At 39.5% G+C, this 19579-nt stretch overlaps 2 protein-coding genes across 2 annotated transcripts; both read right to left on the bottom strand.

Moving 5' to 3' along the window:
* Positions 1-10461: 10461 nt before the first annotated feature.
* MELLADRAFT_50482 (uncharacterized protein) lies at positions 10462-11583 on the bottom strand (the record flags this gene model as incomplete). Its single annotated transcript, XM_007416462.1, has 4 exons — positions 10462-11137; positions 11208-11236; positions 11310-11390; positions 11486-11583. The coding sequence occupies 4 exons, from the start codon at positions 11518-11520 to the stop codon at positions 10833-10835; spliced, it is 450 nt and encodes a 149-aa protein (XP_007416524.1).
* Positions 11584-13182: 1599 nt separating this feature from the next.
* On the bottom strand, positions 13183-15395 carry MELLADRAFT_93780 (uncharacterized protein; the record flags this gene model as incomplete). Its single annotated transcript, XM_007416461.1, has 11 exons — positions 13183-13555; positions 13634-13655; positions 13729-13882; positions 13949-14047; positions 14131-14316; positions 14384-14452; positions 14576-14781; positions 14872-14889; positions 14960-15108; positions 15178-15236; positions 15372-15395. The coding sequence occupies 11 exons, from the start codon at positions 15393-15395 to the stop codon at positions 13183-13185; spliced, it is 1359 nt and encodes a 452-aa protein (XP_007416523.1).
* Between the last annotated feature and the right edge of the window lie 4184 nt (positions 15396-19579).

Here is a 19579-nt window from a genome sequence, read left to right as displayed (position 1 = left end):
GTTTGTGTTCTTTTTCTTTTCCTTTACTCTCTGAATTCATCTCAGCTTGAGATATATATTTTTGTTCTACCTCAACAACTTGTTCTTTTAATTCTATAAATTTAGTCATAACATCATCATAGGATTTACCATGTTGTTCTTGGTTTTTAGATTCATAAGCAAGTTTTTTAATTTCCATAAGTTGTTCTTTTAACTCATGAAACTTGTTCATAATATCATCATAAGAAGTCTTGTGCAGTTGGCAATTTAGTTCAAATTCTTTCAATCTCACTTGCTCACTGGTCTCACATTGGTTTTTTAATGAATTGAAATTGGGATTTAATTGTTCAACTTTTTCATAGATTGCAAAGGTCTTTCTTCTAATGAGATCTTCTAAGTCTATATGTGAGTTGGAAACAGAAACTGATGACAAACAGTCTAAGACTAAATTTGGTTGGTTTGGGGGTTGAAAGCTTCTGTCAGACATATTGAATGAATATGAGAGAGTAGGTTAAAAAAAAATGTGTTCCAGAAGAGTCAAAAACAAATAAAACAACTCTAATTTTATTTTTGATCAGTTGTGGATGGTTAGATCATATGTTTGAGGTTGATTTTAAGGAGGTGGGATGAATGTTTTGTTTGATGTTTCCAGGTTGTGTTGAATAAAGTTGAGTTTTTTAATTGTTTGCAGTATATATTAAAGAACTTGAACCGTCGGTGGACAATTACAATTGAGTGATTTGAACAATTGTGGACAAGGCACTGAAAGAAAATGTAAAGCAAAAGAATTGATGATAAGGTAGGTTGGGCTTTTGACCGGTCCAGTGTTTTAGCAAGGTCCAACAAGCTGCAAAGATGGGGAACAACACTAAAAACAAATAATAACAAGATCACGATGAATACAAAAAATAGAGATTAGTAGTGTTTCTCAAGATAAATTTAAGAATAAGCTTAATTAAGTTGCTTAAGATTAAGTAAGCAAAGAGATGAATTGGTTACTATCGATCTTATGAATCAGATAAATGGTATTTCAAACAGATTCAAAACAGATTGAATGATTTGATTGACAATGTTGACTTGTTGTGTTTCAAAGTGGATTTTGTCTTTGAGTGATGCTTTGAGTGGAACTTGAAGTCGGAGGCTGTCTTATACGACAGAAAGGATTGATTGGTTTTCTTGCTGATGCGGATTTGTTTGAGAAGCACTATGTAAGCAATGTAAGTTAGTATTCTTTACTGATTAATTAATCAATATCAATTTCTATCTGACTCTCTATGGAATCTGCAGGTTGTGTTTGTGTAACTTGGTTGTTAATATTATGAAGAGGGGTTCATTCAATGGTAAGTTGGAGTAGAACCAATCTATTCTAGCTGAGAGAATGAATCAAAATAAAAGGAAAATATTATTGAGCAATTTTTTTTTTTATTTGAACTGAGTCTTCAGCTAATTAACTGAGAAGTGTGGCTTAGTTGTGCAATATCACTGTTCTGTGGTGGAGTAGGTTGAGTGAGTAAAAAAAATGTGGAAAAGACACTAGTAATCAAGATGAAACCAAGATAGAAGTGAAATAGATGAATGCAAAATAAGGTCAGTGTCCTATCTAATTAAAGGATCGATGGTTTGGTGGAATAGAATGAAATATCAATGATGGAACAGGAAAAGTAAAAAGAAATGATTCCTAATTATCATAAAAGCTAGCTTGATTTTTAGGAGGCTTTGAAATCTGATGGAGTATTGAGGATACCAATAACAATTCTGTAATTTGATGATAGATTTGTTTGAGAAGCAGTTAAGATGAAAATGAATCGGCTTGTTAACAAACGAAGTTGTTAATTATGATCTCTTTTTGGTGCAATTAGTCGATTCTTGAATTGCGTTACTGTAGGCTTCCTCGAAGTGTATGACTGATTGGTCTATTGCAGAGGTAGATTGATGCGTTTGGACGACACCACTAGCTTTTGAGGAGCTTGGTGGTTGGCTAAGTCGAGCAAATTATAGAGTTGTGGGAGAAACACTAACAGAACAAAGGTAATAATAAAGAAAATCAAAAGAATGCAGTGTCAGTATGTATTTCTTTTACTCAAAGATTTGGTCCTGAAGATAAAGAGAGTTCAGGGTATCAAAATAGAAGAAGAAAGAATTGGATGAATTAACCGGATTACTTTTTATTTAAGAAAGAGCTTTACTAAGATTAAACAGTTTTTGAAAGTCGATTGATCAATTTTGAATGAGATAACAAGTCAGTTGATATTCAAAAAAATTTGTTTGAGAAATGATCGGATTTGCAGTCGAGATCGAGACACTTTTTGTACAACTTAAATCATTGATCGGCTTCAATTCTGATGCAGTTTCAAGAAGGATCACTATGTAGATGACATATACAAGTCTTCTTTCTGAGATGATAAGTAATGATAATATAAATCTGGTTTACTTGTTATCTTACCATTATTGTTTGGGTTATTGTATCGTCAGTATTCTTTGTTGGCTACTTCTTTCTATATTCACTTGCGGTTGTAAGTTGTTTGTATCTAGAACAAAATCTTTTCTTAATCGAAAATTGCAAAGTAAACGTGTCGTTATTGGTTTTTGTTTTGGAATCTTTGAACAAAAAAATATATATATATATATAAGGTGGAAAGAAATAAAGAATTAATGGAATTGCGGCTTGTTAGTGTGTACAAGTACTTACTTTCTGTCTTTTTGTTTTGTTTGGTGTGGCTTTTCCGATCGGCGGAATTTCGATTTTTCGATTTTGATTTGAATTCTCCGCTGATTCTTCCTCCAGTGCGATTTTTGGATCAGTCATCCACCTTGATATCCTGAAATTCAATCGATGTGCTTTCTGGGATTTATGTTGATATTTTCGAACAATCCTTTGATTGACTATGGTCAAATGTGTACTAAGATACTATTTGGATTTTCCAAATTTGGAGTACAGTGTATATATTGTGATTAGACTACCTGACTTGTTGGTTTCTCAAACGTCACTTGGCCTAGATATTGATGTGATACTCGAAATAGTATTTTGAGATAGAAAACACTTTTACATTGAGTATTGTTAAAGAATGATAACAATCAAAGTCAAGTTAGATTATTATTATTGATAATATTTGAAGAAAAGAAACAATAGAAAAAACTAAGGGAAGCAGAGTTGGTAATGTTTATGACTTCTTCTAGAGACAGCAGACTATACAAAAATATTGATATACTTTTGGTATGATTTGTAGATGAGAAGCTGGTGGATCAATAAATCGGAGTGTTCTTTGAAATAGAATCCAGTTTATTGTGGATTCAATCAATAATGGCTTTTGTTGTCTAGAGGGGGACCAGAAAAAGGAGTCCCAGTATACAGAAATGGGGGTTGATTATGAAAAGAAGAGGTAGGAAGAGTGAGGATACTTACTGTTCCTTCTTTTTTCTTTTCACCACCAAATTTATATCCAGTAGAAGATTCTTCTTGAGATTGAGGATTGCCTGATGGAGTTGGGCTTCCTTGATCTCCTTGGTTTTTTTGGTACAATGGTTGAGCTGGTGGTGGTGGAGGTCATTTGTTGTCCGTACCCGGAGTGGATTGGTGTCTATGGCTCGCTTGCTGTTGTTGCTTCTATGTTTGTTAAGGGAAGAATTTTCTTGTTACTTTCTTTTTCCTTGGCAAAATTCTCGACTAGCTGAGGATTTGGCTTACCAGAGGCAGGTAGTGGTTGAAAAAGTTCCACAGTTGTCCTCCTTGTTGCTCGTGAAGTTGGTTCAACCAATTGTTTACTGCTTGCTGACCCTTGTGCGCTTGCTGAGCTGGCGCGGCTGGGTGGTTGGGAGCTTCTAGCAGACATACCGTAGTAAGGTAAGATGAAAAGTAAAAATAACAAAACAAAACAATGAAGGAAGGGGAAAAACTGATACTCAATTAGTATTGATCTTGGTAAAAACAATGGAATGATCTAATTTGATTTTACTTACGCTGTTGTTCAATGCTTGATTGCTTTGTTGGTGGCTTGAACTGATAGGACTATGTTCAAGAGTTGTGGGAATCACGCTAAAGGAGATCAAGAAGGGGAGCAGGAAAGAAAACTGATCAAAATAGAAAAATTTGATTTGATGTTAGTATCACTTTCTTAAATTGATTTTGAGTTCAAAATAAGACAAAACAAGGTTATGATTGGAATCAATAAGCTATTTGAACAACAGGTGATAAAAATGGGTGATTTGATTACTTTTTGATTGAAAAGATACTCTAATAAGATTATGTTTGTTTAAATTTGATCGAGTGATTGATTGAGTAAAAACAACAGTTTGATGTATCTCAAAGTGTTTGTTTTCAAGGATAATTCAAGGCAAAGTCAAAGGATATTCTTATACGATTCAAAACATCGATCGAATTCGTTTTTAATGCAGATTTGTCGAGAGATCACTATGTAAGTGAAATATGCGAGGTTTCTAGGCAGGCTGATGAATTGTATTAATTGATTCCCAACTGATGTTTCTCTTGTTATGATAAACCAATTTGATAGATTGAAAGGGTTCTTGAAACGTGATCGATTGAGTCAAATAGATAGGAAAATGAGTTTAAGTTCAACTAAACCGTTATAAAGAAACTTTGAGACCGGGAACAATGTTCTCCTTAAATTCAGGGAAGCCTTTTCTTGTTGCTTTTTCAGGTACAAATTTGTTGAACAATCACTATTAGGATGAAGTAGGTTAGTTTTTTCTTGTATAGTTCAGATTCAATCACTCGCCGACTCACTTTTATATCTTTATTGTATGTGTAACGTCGTCGCTAGGAACGATTCGTGTGGGTCGAATAAGTGTGGAAAGACACTAAAGGATTTGAGAGAAAAAAAAAACGATGAACAATTTGAATACAAATGTTAGTATTGTTTCTTTGAAATCAAGTTAAGAAATAGATGGAATTCAAGAAAGGAAGCCGAGAGAGTTTAATGTGATTACTGTTGATTTTAAATGAATTTACAATTAGTTTTGGTTGAAACGGATTGTTCTGAGGAACGATTGGACTCTCGATCAATGGTCTTCTGATACAAAAGAAAGCTCTGGTCAGCTCGGCTCGGCTTTGTTTCCGATGCGGTTTTCGGGAAGAAACACTATTTAGATGACGTATGTAAGTACTTCCTGCAGAAAGATTACAAGTATTAGTCGTCAGATGACTCACTTTTATTAATTACGTTACTCGTAGTGTGGATTTGTCCGTTCGATGGTTTGTTTGTGGTACTAAGATGGACGAGAACACTCCCTGGTGTGGTGGAAAAGGATTGATGGAGTCTTGGTCAGGGTGGTTTCCTGACATCGATTGATGTGAATCAATAAAAGAACAGTGGCTGATCAGTATTGAGAGAGATATTTACTTTGTATTTGGTTTCTCTAGAAGGCTCTTTTGATTTGTCCGATCGCGGAGAATTTTTGGTTTTGAGTGGGATTCCCCGCTGATTCTTCTTTGTTTTTGATTTTTCTGGCAGTTGTCCACTCCTAAATCCTGAAATGTGAATGATTCCTTCTTGTTTTGATTTTGTTAAGGGAGAGTTGTGGAAGGTATCCTGCCTTCGGAACTTTGCGTAAGGATCTTTCGGATTTTTTTTTTTTAAATCCCCCTTCTGTAATGTGATAACACGCAACACGTCTGACTTTATTGTTGTAATCCGGGCTTTTTACTTTGCTCAAGTTTGAGAAAATGACCGAACAAGATATTTTCAGCGTGTCACTCAAAGAGGGAAAGATAAAATAAAATAAGCTGGGAGGTTTGACTAAAAAGAATAATCACTTGTGAATTGAGTGCTTTGGTTTTGATAATGATTTGGTAAGGCAATTGGTGATCAGTCACAATGCTTAGTTTTATTTATTACGATATATAGTAATTGATTGTGTCTAGTTTGATGAATCTCACACTTTTGGTAGAAAGTTTGAGGTTGAAATTTGGGTTTCAACACGATGAGGCCCCCAAATGTGAGGGTAGGGTATTCTTTTAGAGTACTCTAAGCTCACTAATGGAAGATAAGGTGGGTTCTTTTGATTTAAAGTAGTTGTATTTCAAAGATAAGTTTGTAAATACAATGAGAATAAAAACAAAAGCAAGAAAGGAAAAGGGACTAACAGTCTGTTTGGATAAATCCAGACAGACTACAGTTAGATGACTCCTTAAAAAGGAGGTTTGAATTATAATTCATAATTATTATGAAATAAAAGAGCTGGGTCCAAGGCTCTACTTTAATCCTTATGGTAACAGATTAAAGAGTGAGGTGAAGGTCACTAATCTGGTTATTCTAAAGTCACCAACTTGTAGTTGTTCAAAAGGTGCACTAACCTGTGAGTTGATATAGGTCACTAACCTGTAGTTGTTCAAAAGGTGCACTAACCTGTGAGTTGATGTAGGTCACTAACCTGTGGTTGTTCAAAAGGTAACCAACCTGAAGTTAATTGGAAGGTCACTAACCTGAAAGATTTCTACTTAGGGAAAGTAGAGGACCCAGACAAAGTGAAGAGATTACTACTTACTTTTAGTCAGGAAGCTGATTAAAGTTATGAAGTTATCACTAGTCTTATATTTATAAGACTCTTGATGTTACTTCAATAGAACTTTAATGCTGTTCTTTAAAAGTATGGTGTAATAATTGCTTGGGGGGAAATCTCTGAAGGCTGAGAGAGGAGGAGTTTATATACTCTCCTCTCCAAACCTAACTGTAGTGATATTTGTTTACATCACTACCTTGGTTTAGGGTTTAATTAGTACTATTAGTTATGATTATTACAAACACTACATACTTACATATACATGTTATGTAAATTATGTAGTATAAGCATTTTAACTCTTGACACTGAGTTATGAGGTAAAAATGATGTTTTATTACATATTACATATGATTTTAAGTGTATATGTATATGTAATCAATGTCTGTATATGTTTTATTACATGTTAAATGTGTTTTATAAGCTGCATGTACATGTAATCAAATTTATATGGGAAAGTTCTATATTATAAGTTAGTTTTGGGTACATGTTTATGTACTCAGGGCTGACATAATATGTCTGGATGGTTATAAAAGCCTCTCAGACATCTTGTGCTGACTCAATTAGACATTGCAATGCCATTCAGAGGACCCAGCTCTGAGGCACTCATACATGAAGCCTCAGTCACGTCAGCAAGCACAACATAGTTTTGACATGCTTTTGAGGCTGCTGGGTATCCAAAATCCGGGACAGATTTGGGCTCCTTGGATCAGTTTTGTCAGGATGTCCCTCCCCCTGCAACAAAAACCAGTTGTCCCTATAACATTTGTGTGTCTTTGCGGTGTAGCCAATGCTCCAACAGGGGAAGTGTGATGAGGCATCAAGCAGGAAAGGGGATCTCAGTAAAGGTGTGACACAATGGTTATGTGTGTGTCAGAGCTGCGGGTTGTTTCACAGGGTATGGGACAACTGTAAAAGGCTGTGAAATTCCTGGTCCCCAGCAACTGAGACTCATTCTTGGACCTCTCAATAGCCCCATGTTCCCTAAAGTTTAGAGGAATTGCTGAGCATGCATAGCTGCTCATTGATACTCATTGATCTAAGGCAGTGGAAACATGCATATCTGAGCTGCTCAGATGGGACATAGTTGCAATGCAGTCTGTATGCAACTGCAAGACTCTGACCCCACTTGAGGTCAAGGGGGGATCTGGTGTTAGCTCAAGATTTAACTCTTACTAGGGCCCCCTGTGTCCTTATGCAAAGATGAGTCTAGAATGGGAAAGAGATAGATACAAATTGTACTTGATTCATCTTTGCATGTGTGGCACAGTGTGATGTATCATAATACCTGACTCAATAATGCAAAATGTTTACAATACTACTCATTATTTATAGGGCAAGGACGCTGTGCCTGAAAAAGCCAAGTCTTATAGAGTTGTGAAATTGGCAAACAACAATGTTATATTTTGGACAAAATTAATTCTAGTCAACATTGTTCAGAGACAAGCACAACAAAATTATATCTGACTTTGCGCTTAGAATTACCAACAAAACTGGTCCAGAAGGATGAGTTATTTGTGCCCTGTAATTCTGCAAAAATGAGGATAGCCATCAGCCATTCAATCAAACACATTACACCCCCTTCGGTAACAAAAGTCGCATAAAGTTACATATGCGACTTTTGTATCACGGTGAGAAATTTTCTCACCGTGTGTGCATGAATACATATGCCTTTTGTGAAGACATTTGGTAAACTTGTCAGAGGTCGATTATACGATCATTGATGAGTTTACCGCAGCTTCGCCATTCGGTAAACAATCTATGATCCATGCATTCTGTGATTCATTACCAATGAGTGGGATTTGAATGAATTGATTGAGTACAAATAACTCGATTCTGCTCATTTCCCCTTCGTATCCCTCATTGTCCTTCCCCTGTCTATAATTCAAATTTCTGTCATATTCAATCACAACTCCATGAAAAACAATTCATTGAGAGAGAGAGAAGCCTAGGATACATTTATAAATTCATTTGGTGGAATCATGCTCAACTATACAAATCATTCTACATACAAATGATTCGATTCTGATTTTACTCGATTATGATTTATTTTGATATAAATTGATGTTATTTCAAATGGAAAAGTTCCTAATCTAATTATTTGGTGTTGATGTTGACTGATTATGATTTGATTTTGATTGAATGAGGTTTTGATTCAAATGAATAAGGGTTGTTTGAAGTTGATAAGTTGTGAATTCGGGTTAAAAATTAGATTGAGTCAATCGAAGGGAGTCGCATCGGGATTGGTGTGAAGAGCAACAAAAAGGGAGAATGGTTAGAAACGAGGAAGAGGTAGAGGGAAAGGACAAGGTAGAAAAAAAGAGGAAAAGAGACAAGTAAGAAAAAACTCACCTTGATGAATTTAGAACCGAGTGCGAAAGAAGTCGCACACTGTTGAAGTTGCATATATCAAAAAGAAAAACGACTTTTTTTTTGTTTTCAAGAATATGCACGTTTTTTGCATATATATGCAAGAATACGTGTGCGCCTTTTGTTGCACTCGGGTTTACCGAATGACAAAATCGGGTCACATGTGCAACCGAATATCACTGCACATTTTTGGTGGTGCGCATTCGGTCACACATGTAACTTTTGCGTTACCGAAGGGGGTGTTATGTAGGAGTGAATATGAATCACCTTTCATACTCATGTGTCTAAGAATTAATAAGCTATTGATTTGGTATTCAGAATCAGAATCAGTTGCCCATATGATTTTGACATTCCCATAACCCAGTACATAGGAACAGCATTATTGAAGGAGAGCTACACTTGGATAGAATTTTGGATACAGGATATAACATTATCCATTGGTATGGATGAAGTGCAAAGTAGTGATGGGAAAATGTTTGGTGGTGAAAATGTTTGGTGGGAAGGAAAAAACTATTTTGAACATGGTAAACTGCTTTTGATGCAAAACTGTAATGAAGACCAGTAGTCATTAGTTAAATGGAGGTGTCCTTTTAAAGGTACCTACAAAACCACATCATTGTTTGATCAAAAACCTCTTTTGGTAAGCACTCTGGTAAAAATTACTTTTTGTGAATCATTTTATCTAGTGGGGCTTCTGAAGAAGTCTGAAGAAGGCAAGGAGACAGGTGTTGATTCAAGCAGTAGACAACTGAGCAGCCATCATGTATCATTAAACATTTGCACAATATCAATGGTCTCTCACTGGAGTGCAGGTGCAACACAAAAAACAGTGATTTACTTCATTGTGGAGATGATGCAAGACAGTAAGTATGATGAGATCAGATTCAGACCAAGGCATGTGGCATTGGACAAAAAGCACTGTGTCTGCTTTGTTTACCATGACCACGGGATTGAAAGCATCTGACACACAACCAAAAGCATTGGTACCTATTGTAGTCCAGATTCAAGTTTAATGATGATATTGAATTATAATCCCGCACCCCATTTATCTCAAATTTAAACTAGGCCAGCCTCAAGACACGTACATACTCTTTTGCTCAACCATGATTGTACGGGAGGAAAAGAGTAAGTCAATCCCTTTATATTATCACTCCTCATTCCATCTTTCACTATAGCTTATCTCATATATAATCCATCTTCACTATTTTTTGTTCTGTTATGTTACTAATTGATATGAATGATTCTCTTTGTTGTTGTTATTTAACTTGAACCCATGGCAATGCTAGTTTTAGATCAAGCACCAAAAGTGTTGATATCCTTTCTTTATTTTGTCTTCAACGTGATCCAACCTTATCACTCAGATCGCTCGTATTTGCTTTGAGCTTCGGATACTCTCGTTGCTGAGACATCTCGAAAACGGCTCCTGTGCGGTCGCTTATACCCCCTGGTCTATATCAAAACACACCAGAGGACAGCACCGCTCTTCAAAGTGAGAAAATTATTGCTGATGGCTCCTCCGCTGCGGGTGACGTATAGCTGGGAATTGACTCAGAGGTAAGGGGCTTGACTGAGCAAAGATGCTTTTCTTCAGTATCCGGAGGTTGTCAAAGATAGATACAATTCATTGCAAGCCTCGTGGATATGACTGAATACGAGTACTACTGGTGGTAATCGACATTTTGACACAAGCTTAGTGTCAACAAAACCAAGTTTTTCGGGCTAAAATTGATGCCGATGGTGCTTGGCTGTCTTCTTTGATACCCATGCGAATCGCGTGCAGTGTGGATATCGGGCTGCGTGTCAACATAGTGACGAGCTCAACCTGTTTACCCGGGCTTTCGAGGTGTAGATATGGTACTTTTGTGAGTTTCGGTACAATTCGGCGGTCAATCATATTCAAGCCGCTGGATTCTGATCGCACATATCTCGCCTGAGGCTGTCGGAGCAGGGCAGATGGCTGGAAAGTTCCTTCATGCAATGACCTTGATACCCATATTATGAGCTTGAGCTACAACACTTCGCGCAACACTTTCTAGGGGGATGTGATCCATGCCTGGATCTGATTTCTTGATTTTTGCAATCTCGTACACGTGCTTCAGGCTAAGTTCGCCCACTGGTATAGATCCCACTTTGCCGGTGTCACCGGCTCCTTTAGCAATTCCGAGTGTCTTGAAAAAAAAGTGGGAGGTAGGAGGTGAGCTGAGTTGAAAGGTGAAGGTGCGATCGGGTGCGATCGATAGCTTGACTCGCATGGGAGTCGAAGGTTCATAGTGAGCTGGTTCGCGATTCACAGTATTAGTCATTGCTTGCGAGTTACGTGAATCGACCGCTGGAAGTGGACTGACCAGTTTGTGCGTTAAAAAGTTTGCAAAAACTGTAGAAAGAAAACAACGAGATTAGCTTCAGGACTCATTGCGTTCAGGATTGATGTAAGGAATTGAATTTACTCCATTGCCTTTACTCCTCTGGCTCCCAAAGCAGGGCCGACTGGAGGTGAAGGACTGGCTTTCCCGGCTTCAACAATAAGGCTGCAAATTTCGATCACAATGTGTAAAGTCGAGAGTAGGATTTTGATCAGCTTCTCGTTGTTACTTCTACCGCTGAGATCGACCAGCGCACCCACCGAACAAATGCGTTACCCACTTGTTTGGAGGCCATAGCTTTGCAACAAGATCGAAGCTCGGAAGAAGGAAGGTTCTATAGAATTGGATCGCAGGTGAGTGATTCGCCTGCGCAATGCCAAAAGACTGCCGACATGTCCCAAACCTACCCTCGTATAGCGGGGGTCTATCGGGTTCTAGGATAGACCGCCCCGGGTAGTAAGACCGGTCTCAGGACGTCGAGTAGGGCCTAGGGGATAAGTCACCTGGGCTCCCGCTCAGTGCTCACGGCTTTGGGTTAGGCAGAAGGCTTCACAATGAGCAGTGGGGACATTTTTGTGTCTTCCTGAGGTTCAGACTGGTCAAGACTGGGGATTTGAGGACCAAGTGCCACCCCAACTTACCTACACAGGCTGACCTTTTTTCACCTTTAGGCCCCTTGTGCCCATGTACTTCCTGCCAGCCATCTACAGGCCAGCCATAAACAGACAAATGATATTGCTTATATATATGTGTGTTGGTGAGTCATTATTCCATTTTGAATCAAGTGTATCATTCTGTCTTTTGGTTGCATCCACCCCTGGGGCTGTGACAGCCTTCCTGCACAGCAGAGGTCTACCAATGTTGCATTGTTATTGATGGTCCATGAAATGCTACCCCTATGACTGCTGAGCTCATGTGATTGCTAAGCACATATCTCGAGAACAAATATCTTTTCAGTTCAAAATCCAACACACTAGGAATAATAGCGGGATTCAAGTTGAAAGATGCCTAAATTACAACTGTAAAATGCTGCTCATAGTTTATAAATTTCTAGAAGACAAAAAAGGCCCACTTAAGAAGCACATTCTACCTAGTGATTTTGGTTGTAAAAGAATAAATTTTGAAGGACTGAGAGGAGGCCAAAAGTACAAAACATTTTAGACACTTTTGGCTAACTTGGATCCCCCTAATGGGCACCCCAATGTAACCAAATACCCCATACATAGCACAATCCTGAGTTCTTGATGGCTTGCAAGTTGCATGGCAAAATCTATAAGAAATACCATGATAATTCTGGGCGCAACCACACCGCTGGTCGATATATCCACTGCCTTGAGATGAAAAAATTCTGAGTGTACAATTTGCCTGCAGCATTACAGTATACATATGGTATAGATCTTGTAGTAACTAGAGTCAGACTCATGATATGAATAGGGAAGTAATTCAACACTCGCTTAAGCAGATTACTTGCACCGAAAGCGCGGACTCAGATTCAGTCTCCATTGGTGCTAAGTTGTGTTCACTGTGCACTGTGTAGATAACAGCTCTGAAGGCTTTACATGCTTCACACAATTTGTTTTTCTTTGGGGATCAATTTTGTAGTCCACAACATTCTTTTTTTGCCTCAAAAGCTCTACAGCACATTGAGTGAAAGGTTATCACTCTTGCTCAATCTGACAATGTTTGTTCATGGGAGATGAATTTGGGCATTGGAGCTAGGACAACGGAGCCCGAGATCATGAAAGCAGGAAAGCAGATGATGAGGGATACAAGTACAATATGGACATCCAGTATGTCCGTGAATCAACTGGTCCCTAGTCATTAGGAATGATAAGGGAACCAGTTCCAGATACTATGGACAGAGTGTGATAACCTACTACACAGATATAAACTACAAATATATCCTCGTGAAGGACTACGTAGAATCCTTCTGTGATGCCAAAGACCAAGATGACAGTCAACGTTCATTAGTGCGTACTAGTTCTTGCATCACAGCCCCAAGTACATCCGTAGCCATCATAATTTCTTGATCTTCAACTATCAAACTTGGTACAAATCTTACTGTTGAGTTTCCGCAACTAAGAACGAGTACGCCTCTTTCACGACACATCTTGACTACCTCATTTACGTGCTCAGCTTTCTTCATTTGCATCCCTGCCATCAATCCACGTCCACGGATGGGTCCTGTTATAAGAGTTGGAAAGTCTTGAGATAATTTGGTTAGTCGATCTTTGAGAAGGGCTCCGGCGTGATGGACCCTAGCAAGGAAGTCGTCGCGGGCAATTCTTTGAAGTACATGATGAGCGATGGAGGTCTGCAAGGGGCCACCACTTCAGATAACCGCCAAGGTGTCAGTTTCAGTGAGGCTTTCCACATGATCTCACACTATCGTGAGGAACATAACATACCCAAATGTAGTTCCATGGTCACCTGTCATGATAATAGGACAAGAAAATGATTGAGTTGGTAGACGAGATAGCTATAGAGGTACAAATTGACACACCAAGTTGAATCACATTGGCCACTTCGTTTCTCATCAGGATAGCTCCGATAGGAATTCCATTTGCAAGCGGTTTGGCCATAGTCAGAATGTCCGGATGGCAATCAGTATCAAAGGAGGCGTGTGCCCATAAATAACCTGTTCGACCCAATCCACACTATCCGCCACGTAGGATTCAGCTCTGCCATCAAAGTAGAGTCAGAATAGTTGAGGGCTGACTCACTTGGATCTCGTCAAAGATCAGCACAGCCTTCACTTCATCACATCGGCGCCTCAGAGCGCGCAAAAATTCTTCTGAGGCTTCCATGATGCCTCCTTCTCCCTATCAGCGAGATTGATGAGATTTAGCGCCAGAAACTTCATTCCAGTCAAACAAAAACAGGCAAGACCAAGAGCTTTGCTCACTTGTATTGGTTCAACAATCACCCCACATGTCTCTTTGGTTATCAAGTCCTTGAGAGCGGCAACATCATTCAATTTTCCATGTGTAACACCGGGTATGAGAGGTTCGAAAGGAGCTTGGTATTTAGGCTGATATGTGACTGATAGTGCACCCATTGTGCGGCCATGAAACCCATCTCCGAAGCACACCTGCCCAGAAAGGATCGCATGCATAAGCATATTCAAGTGAACCAACCAATCTGAATGAAGACCTTACCAAGCCGTGTTTCTTGCCGGTAGGGTCTTGAACTTTACCAAACTTGCGGGCAAATTTCAAAGCACCTTCCTATATGTTTTAGATAATACCCCAAGTCATCAGCATCAGCTTGAGCTTGAAGTTTGAGAAATTGAAAAATAAGAAAGACATTATATATTCTTGAAATCAAGTTGAGATTTTTTCGTGACTCACGTTTGCTTCAGCGCCCGAGTTGGCGAAAAACACTTTGCAGCCGGATTCGTTAGTGTTTTTCTTTCCAGTTGAACCTGAGAATCCCATTCCCCCATATTTCTTCGTTTTTTCGACCAGACTGACTGCTAATTCCCCGGCATATGGGTTATGGAAGAGATTCGAGCTGTGCGTTAAGGATGAAGCTTGATGTGCCAAGAGCTGGGCAACTATAACAGACGTGATGATCAGATGTCAATATGAGTATGTGTGAAGAGCTTTCGTGGTGGGGGTGTTTTTTCAGTTTCGAATCTGCTGACTTTGCTCATCCGCGTGCCCTGCGATGTTACCAATCTTGATGAGTGATAAGATCAAAAGCTCAAGTGAAAACGATCAAAGAAATCTTACCCAGTGCGTTGACAGCAATCCCAGCGGTAAAATCGAGATATTCTCGTCCAGTAGTGTCCCAAACTTTACAACCTTTTCCCTTGGATATGATCAAGGGAGGTCTAGCGTATGGAACTAAAGTGCATTCTGCCCATCTTTGAATCTGTGCGCTGAGAAATAGACAAGGTCAGTTTTGTTGATTCCATATTTTACTTCTTATCAATTTCATCGGAACTCACGTCACCTCCGGAGGAGCGGGCTCGTCGGGATGAGTGACATTACTGAATTTAGATGAAGCCTATGCGGAGGACTGAAATGAGGATTCTTTCCTAAGCGAACTCCCGATGGACATAGCTCAACGTACATGTTCCGAAATCGACCTTGAGCAACATGGTAGAGAAGTTCGTTGGCTGGTAAATAAGAGTCGCCTTACTGGATGTAGCCTGAGGGCACTCATGCTTGTAGGTCTAAATGATGAGCAGGTTGTAAGGGTAAAAGACCCAAACCAGAAAGCTTTTGTCGAAGGTCGTGGTCGAAATTTTTGAACGGCTTCTGATCAGCAATCGAATTAGGGTTCCGAGTCCCGAGGGCAGTTGAGCTGTCTCGGCTAAAAAATTTACCACAAAAGGCAAAAATGACTCGCCCAATGGGGGGCTCGAACCCCCGACAATTCGATGCCACCTTTGGAAGACGAAACTTTGTAAAAGTCGAATGCTCTACCGACTGAGCTAACCGGGCTATGAGAGTTTTACGTAATCACAGTGCATAATTCGCTTGGCTGATCTCACAACTTCTTTGTCTGTGCAAAAATCATCTTGACATAAAACAATCAACTATACCCCACGTGACATTCCTCCATACTTCTTTCAACATTCCTTACTACAAATATATCATACCAAGAAGATACTTTGATTGTTCTTATATAAGCTTGGTAAACTAAATTATTTTGGCTTTACTGAAGGTATGTCTGGGCCATGTTCAGACTTCTCAGTGGTTCAACCATGCGTATGATTCGACGATTGGGCATCATGGTTCTGACTTTTATGTTGCTATATTTGCACTACCTAGCTCATCTTAAGGTTACCTGGGGATCGGTAAAGATAAATCCCAACAAAACCTCACGCCTTGTGGAGGAATTTTTTATGCTACAAAGAATAATTTGAAGCAGTATCACGCAAGCTCGAGATATTTGAAGGAATCAGTATGTATAGTAGTCTTGAAAAAGCTTTTAAGTGATTGATATCTAAATTCATTTTCAAGAGTTGGAAGAAAATAGTCAAGAAACGCAAACCATGGTGCCAGATTATTCAGTTCCATGTATTTAAATATCGAGGCTGAACAGCGGAGATGAGTTAACAGATAATGAGCTTGTTCATTATTCTGACATGAGTGAATGCTTGAGACAGTACAAGTACAATAACATAGGATAGCAAATCTTTCTTGCGGAGGTGAAACTCGGCGCAGATCACTGTAAGACCTGAGCCAAAGTAAAAGCCACATAGCCAGAAAACTATGGTGGCCTTGTCCTCCTACACTGGCATAAATCAGCGCGGGATAAGTCAGACAAACAATATTGCTGCGATAAAGATGTGTTGATGAATCATAGGAAATGAGCGCGCCAAGATTTGACCACTTTTTGATGGAGGTGAATCAATCTTGGTAAGAAATCAAGCATGATAGACAGAGGACGTAATGCCATGTTGCTGTTTCATCAGCTAAAGAAACAAGAACTTTCTCAAGTGCAGGTTCTCTCATGATTATGTAGGTAGACTTGGCCCTTTATGAGGTTAAGCTCTGTTTCATTTCCTCGTGGTCAGTGTAGCATTACCAGGTAAAGTTGAAATTGTCACAGTAACCTGAATTTATCCTTTTTTCTGGCATGCACTTTGACAAAAATGAGTATCTTCTGAGCTGCAACATCCACATCCAATCTGGGACTGTCAACACCTTGATCACAAGAGATGTACTCGTCTGCGGTTTTATGTGTGTAACTTCATTTCATAAATCGTACAATTCATTGATCCCCATCCTGTCTAATCAATCTGATTCCCTAATAAAAATACAAAAAATCCTGTGCAGCGTCTTCACACCTAAGCCTTTCTCACCTTTTCCGTCACTCCAAAAAGACAACATGCTTTTGTTCTCCTCTAACCCATCCAGGCTACTTTGGGATGTGATCCAACAACAATATCTGTCCTCAATTGTGTTATCTACTTACTACTTCTTAAGTATTTGATGAAAAACTTGTCCAGCCTCTGCTCAAAAATAATTCCGCCCGCAGAACTCTTGTGTTTAACCTGACTCTCTTTCTGTTTTTTCCTTTGTGCGTCTGACTTTTGTGCTTTTTTTTCATGCACACTGATAAGACTTTGACTCATGAAGTTCAGACGTAACAACCCAGCTGCTAATCCGCCCAGATCCCAGACCCATTCTTTGTGAGGAAATCAATCTCTAAGGTGGATGCCGAGGCCGATGCCAATGCCGATGCTGAGGTCAATGCCAAGACCATTCAGATTGAGTCCGATTTTGGAAAGAATATGGAGGTTAAGAACCCCGTGGAGGAGCGTTGATAAGTTGAGCTGGATGTTTGCTGCAAAAGAACCGACTGTGCCAAAGTAGCTCTCAAATTCTTGCCAACAGGCTGGAGAAGTTTGGAAAATTTAGCTAGATATAATACAGTACAAAACTCAACATGACTGACATTGAAAGAGGTCAAGCGAAGCACTGAAGCGTACATTGACGGTGTTGACAACAGCCTGGAACTGAGTGAACAGCGCGATGACGATTCGATGGAAGCCCTCCTGTCTCACGTTGTGGGTAAGCAACATGCTTCAATTTGGCACGACTTTGAATGGCCGTGCGCGTATTCATGGAAATCAACGTACGTCTTGACCAAGACCAGTGCACCTGCATTGTTGGAAGTCAGGAAATTGAGCCTGGATTTTTTGGAATGTCGTAGTAATGGTTGTGACCGCAACCCGTGCTTGGCTTACAGTCCTTATCTGACCGTGACAATTTTGGATAGCTGTCATCGAGCTTTGGAAATATGCAGTGACTGTCTGAACTGTTGTGGTCTGTGTGATGGAATTGGGTTGCGTAACTGCAATCTGTTGGTCACTATGAGATATAGTAGATAAAGGAATCAGCCTCTTCACGAACATCAGGATTATGAGAGAATAAGGAGTAATTGACTATCACCTACTCGGACTCCAACGGTATAAAACCAGCGCTGACAGTCACTAGAGATGGCATACACGCAAAGCAAAAGATGAGTGCTCCGTCTGACCAGAAGACGAGAATTGAAGATAGCAAAAGGAAAAATGCAGTGAGACATGTACCAGCCAAGGCCAGCGCAGCAGAAACCCAGGATAGATTCATATTGCAAAGTTTTGATAAGGTATAGCAAGCTATTCTGTCAAGGGAATGAAATATAATTGGATATGGAAATCTCGACGTAGAAGAGATGCGCTGGGGAGGATGCTGTATCTGAATCTCGAGAAGAGTCGTGCTCTTATATCGTCAATCTCAAGAAAAGCAAGGAGCAACTACCATACGAAAGACGGGCGAACCACGTCCATCTTCGTTGGATTCTCTCTGTCTCAGAGTGATAAATGCAATTGTTCTATCGCCCGACGTCAAAGATCTACACTTCATCAAGGTTGAACAAAGAGTTTGGACAAATTTCCGACGACAGATTCGAGATCTCAAGTCCCGAGGGTGGATGGGTTGAATTAGGTTGAATTCGAGCAGGCTCATATCCTCATCAACACTGTGCCCTATATATGTTTTTGTACATAAGAAATTGTCAAGGTGATCTCAAAGTGTATATCGAAACAATGAAAAGATCAGCATCTCTGCCTTCTGAAGAGTATGCAGCAAGTTCAACTGGTGGATAAGCTCACCATATTTCGGAGAGCTATTAGAGTGTTTCGTCAAGAAAAATACGAGACACCATATTCACACGATTTTATGCCTTCACACGGTTGGGCGCATAACGTTGTAACCAGCCTTGACAGCAGGCATGTAGACCAGGTAAATCGAATGGGGCCGAGGTCTCTGTTCTCACCAAATACTCAATCCTCGATTACTCGAGTGTCGAGGGATCGGCTTTTGTGTCTGGGTTATTTGTGCTCGCTCGTCGACGGTGTAGACCGGTCGAACTGAAGGTTAGACCTTAGTTAAGCTAAGACCTTAATGGGATTAACCTGACTATGGCTATCTACGTATACACTACGGTCCAAACCCGATGTAATTGAGATGTAATGAGACTGGATGTCCAGAAACAAAGGTCTGTGGATTCTGAAAACGTCCATAGTAAACATGATACCATCGATATAACGTATATATCGGCGGTACGTCCCAACGGTACGCTTCTTAACTTCTTTGAGCAGCCACGATACATAACTGGTATGTAACTGTTTTGAATGCTCTGCGCATTCAAGATGTAAGTCCCATGTTCTCAGAATGTTTCTTGGTGTTATATACTGCCGAGAAAGTGCTGAGTTTCTGAGTACACTGTGGATATGTACCAAGTACATCCATCAAACATGAGACCGATCGAGCATTTGGCAGGTTTTGTTTCTCAATTTTTCGATTTTTGGCTTTTCATATCGGTTTTGATCGATTTTGATTTTCTCTTTC

Source organism: Melampsora larici-populina, assembly GCF_000204055.1.
Source record: "Melampsora larici-populina 98AG31 unplaced genomic scaffold MELLAscaffold_61, whole genome shotgun sequence".
In the NCBI taxonomy this organism is placed as follows: domain Eukaryota; kingdom Fungi; phylum Basidiomycota; class Pucciniomycetes; order Pucciniales; family Melampsoraceae; genus Melampsora; species Melampsora laricis-populina.
This window is presented reverse-complemented; position numbering and strand designations above follow the sequence as displayed.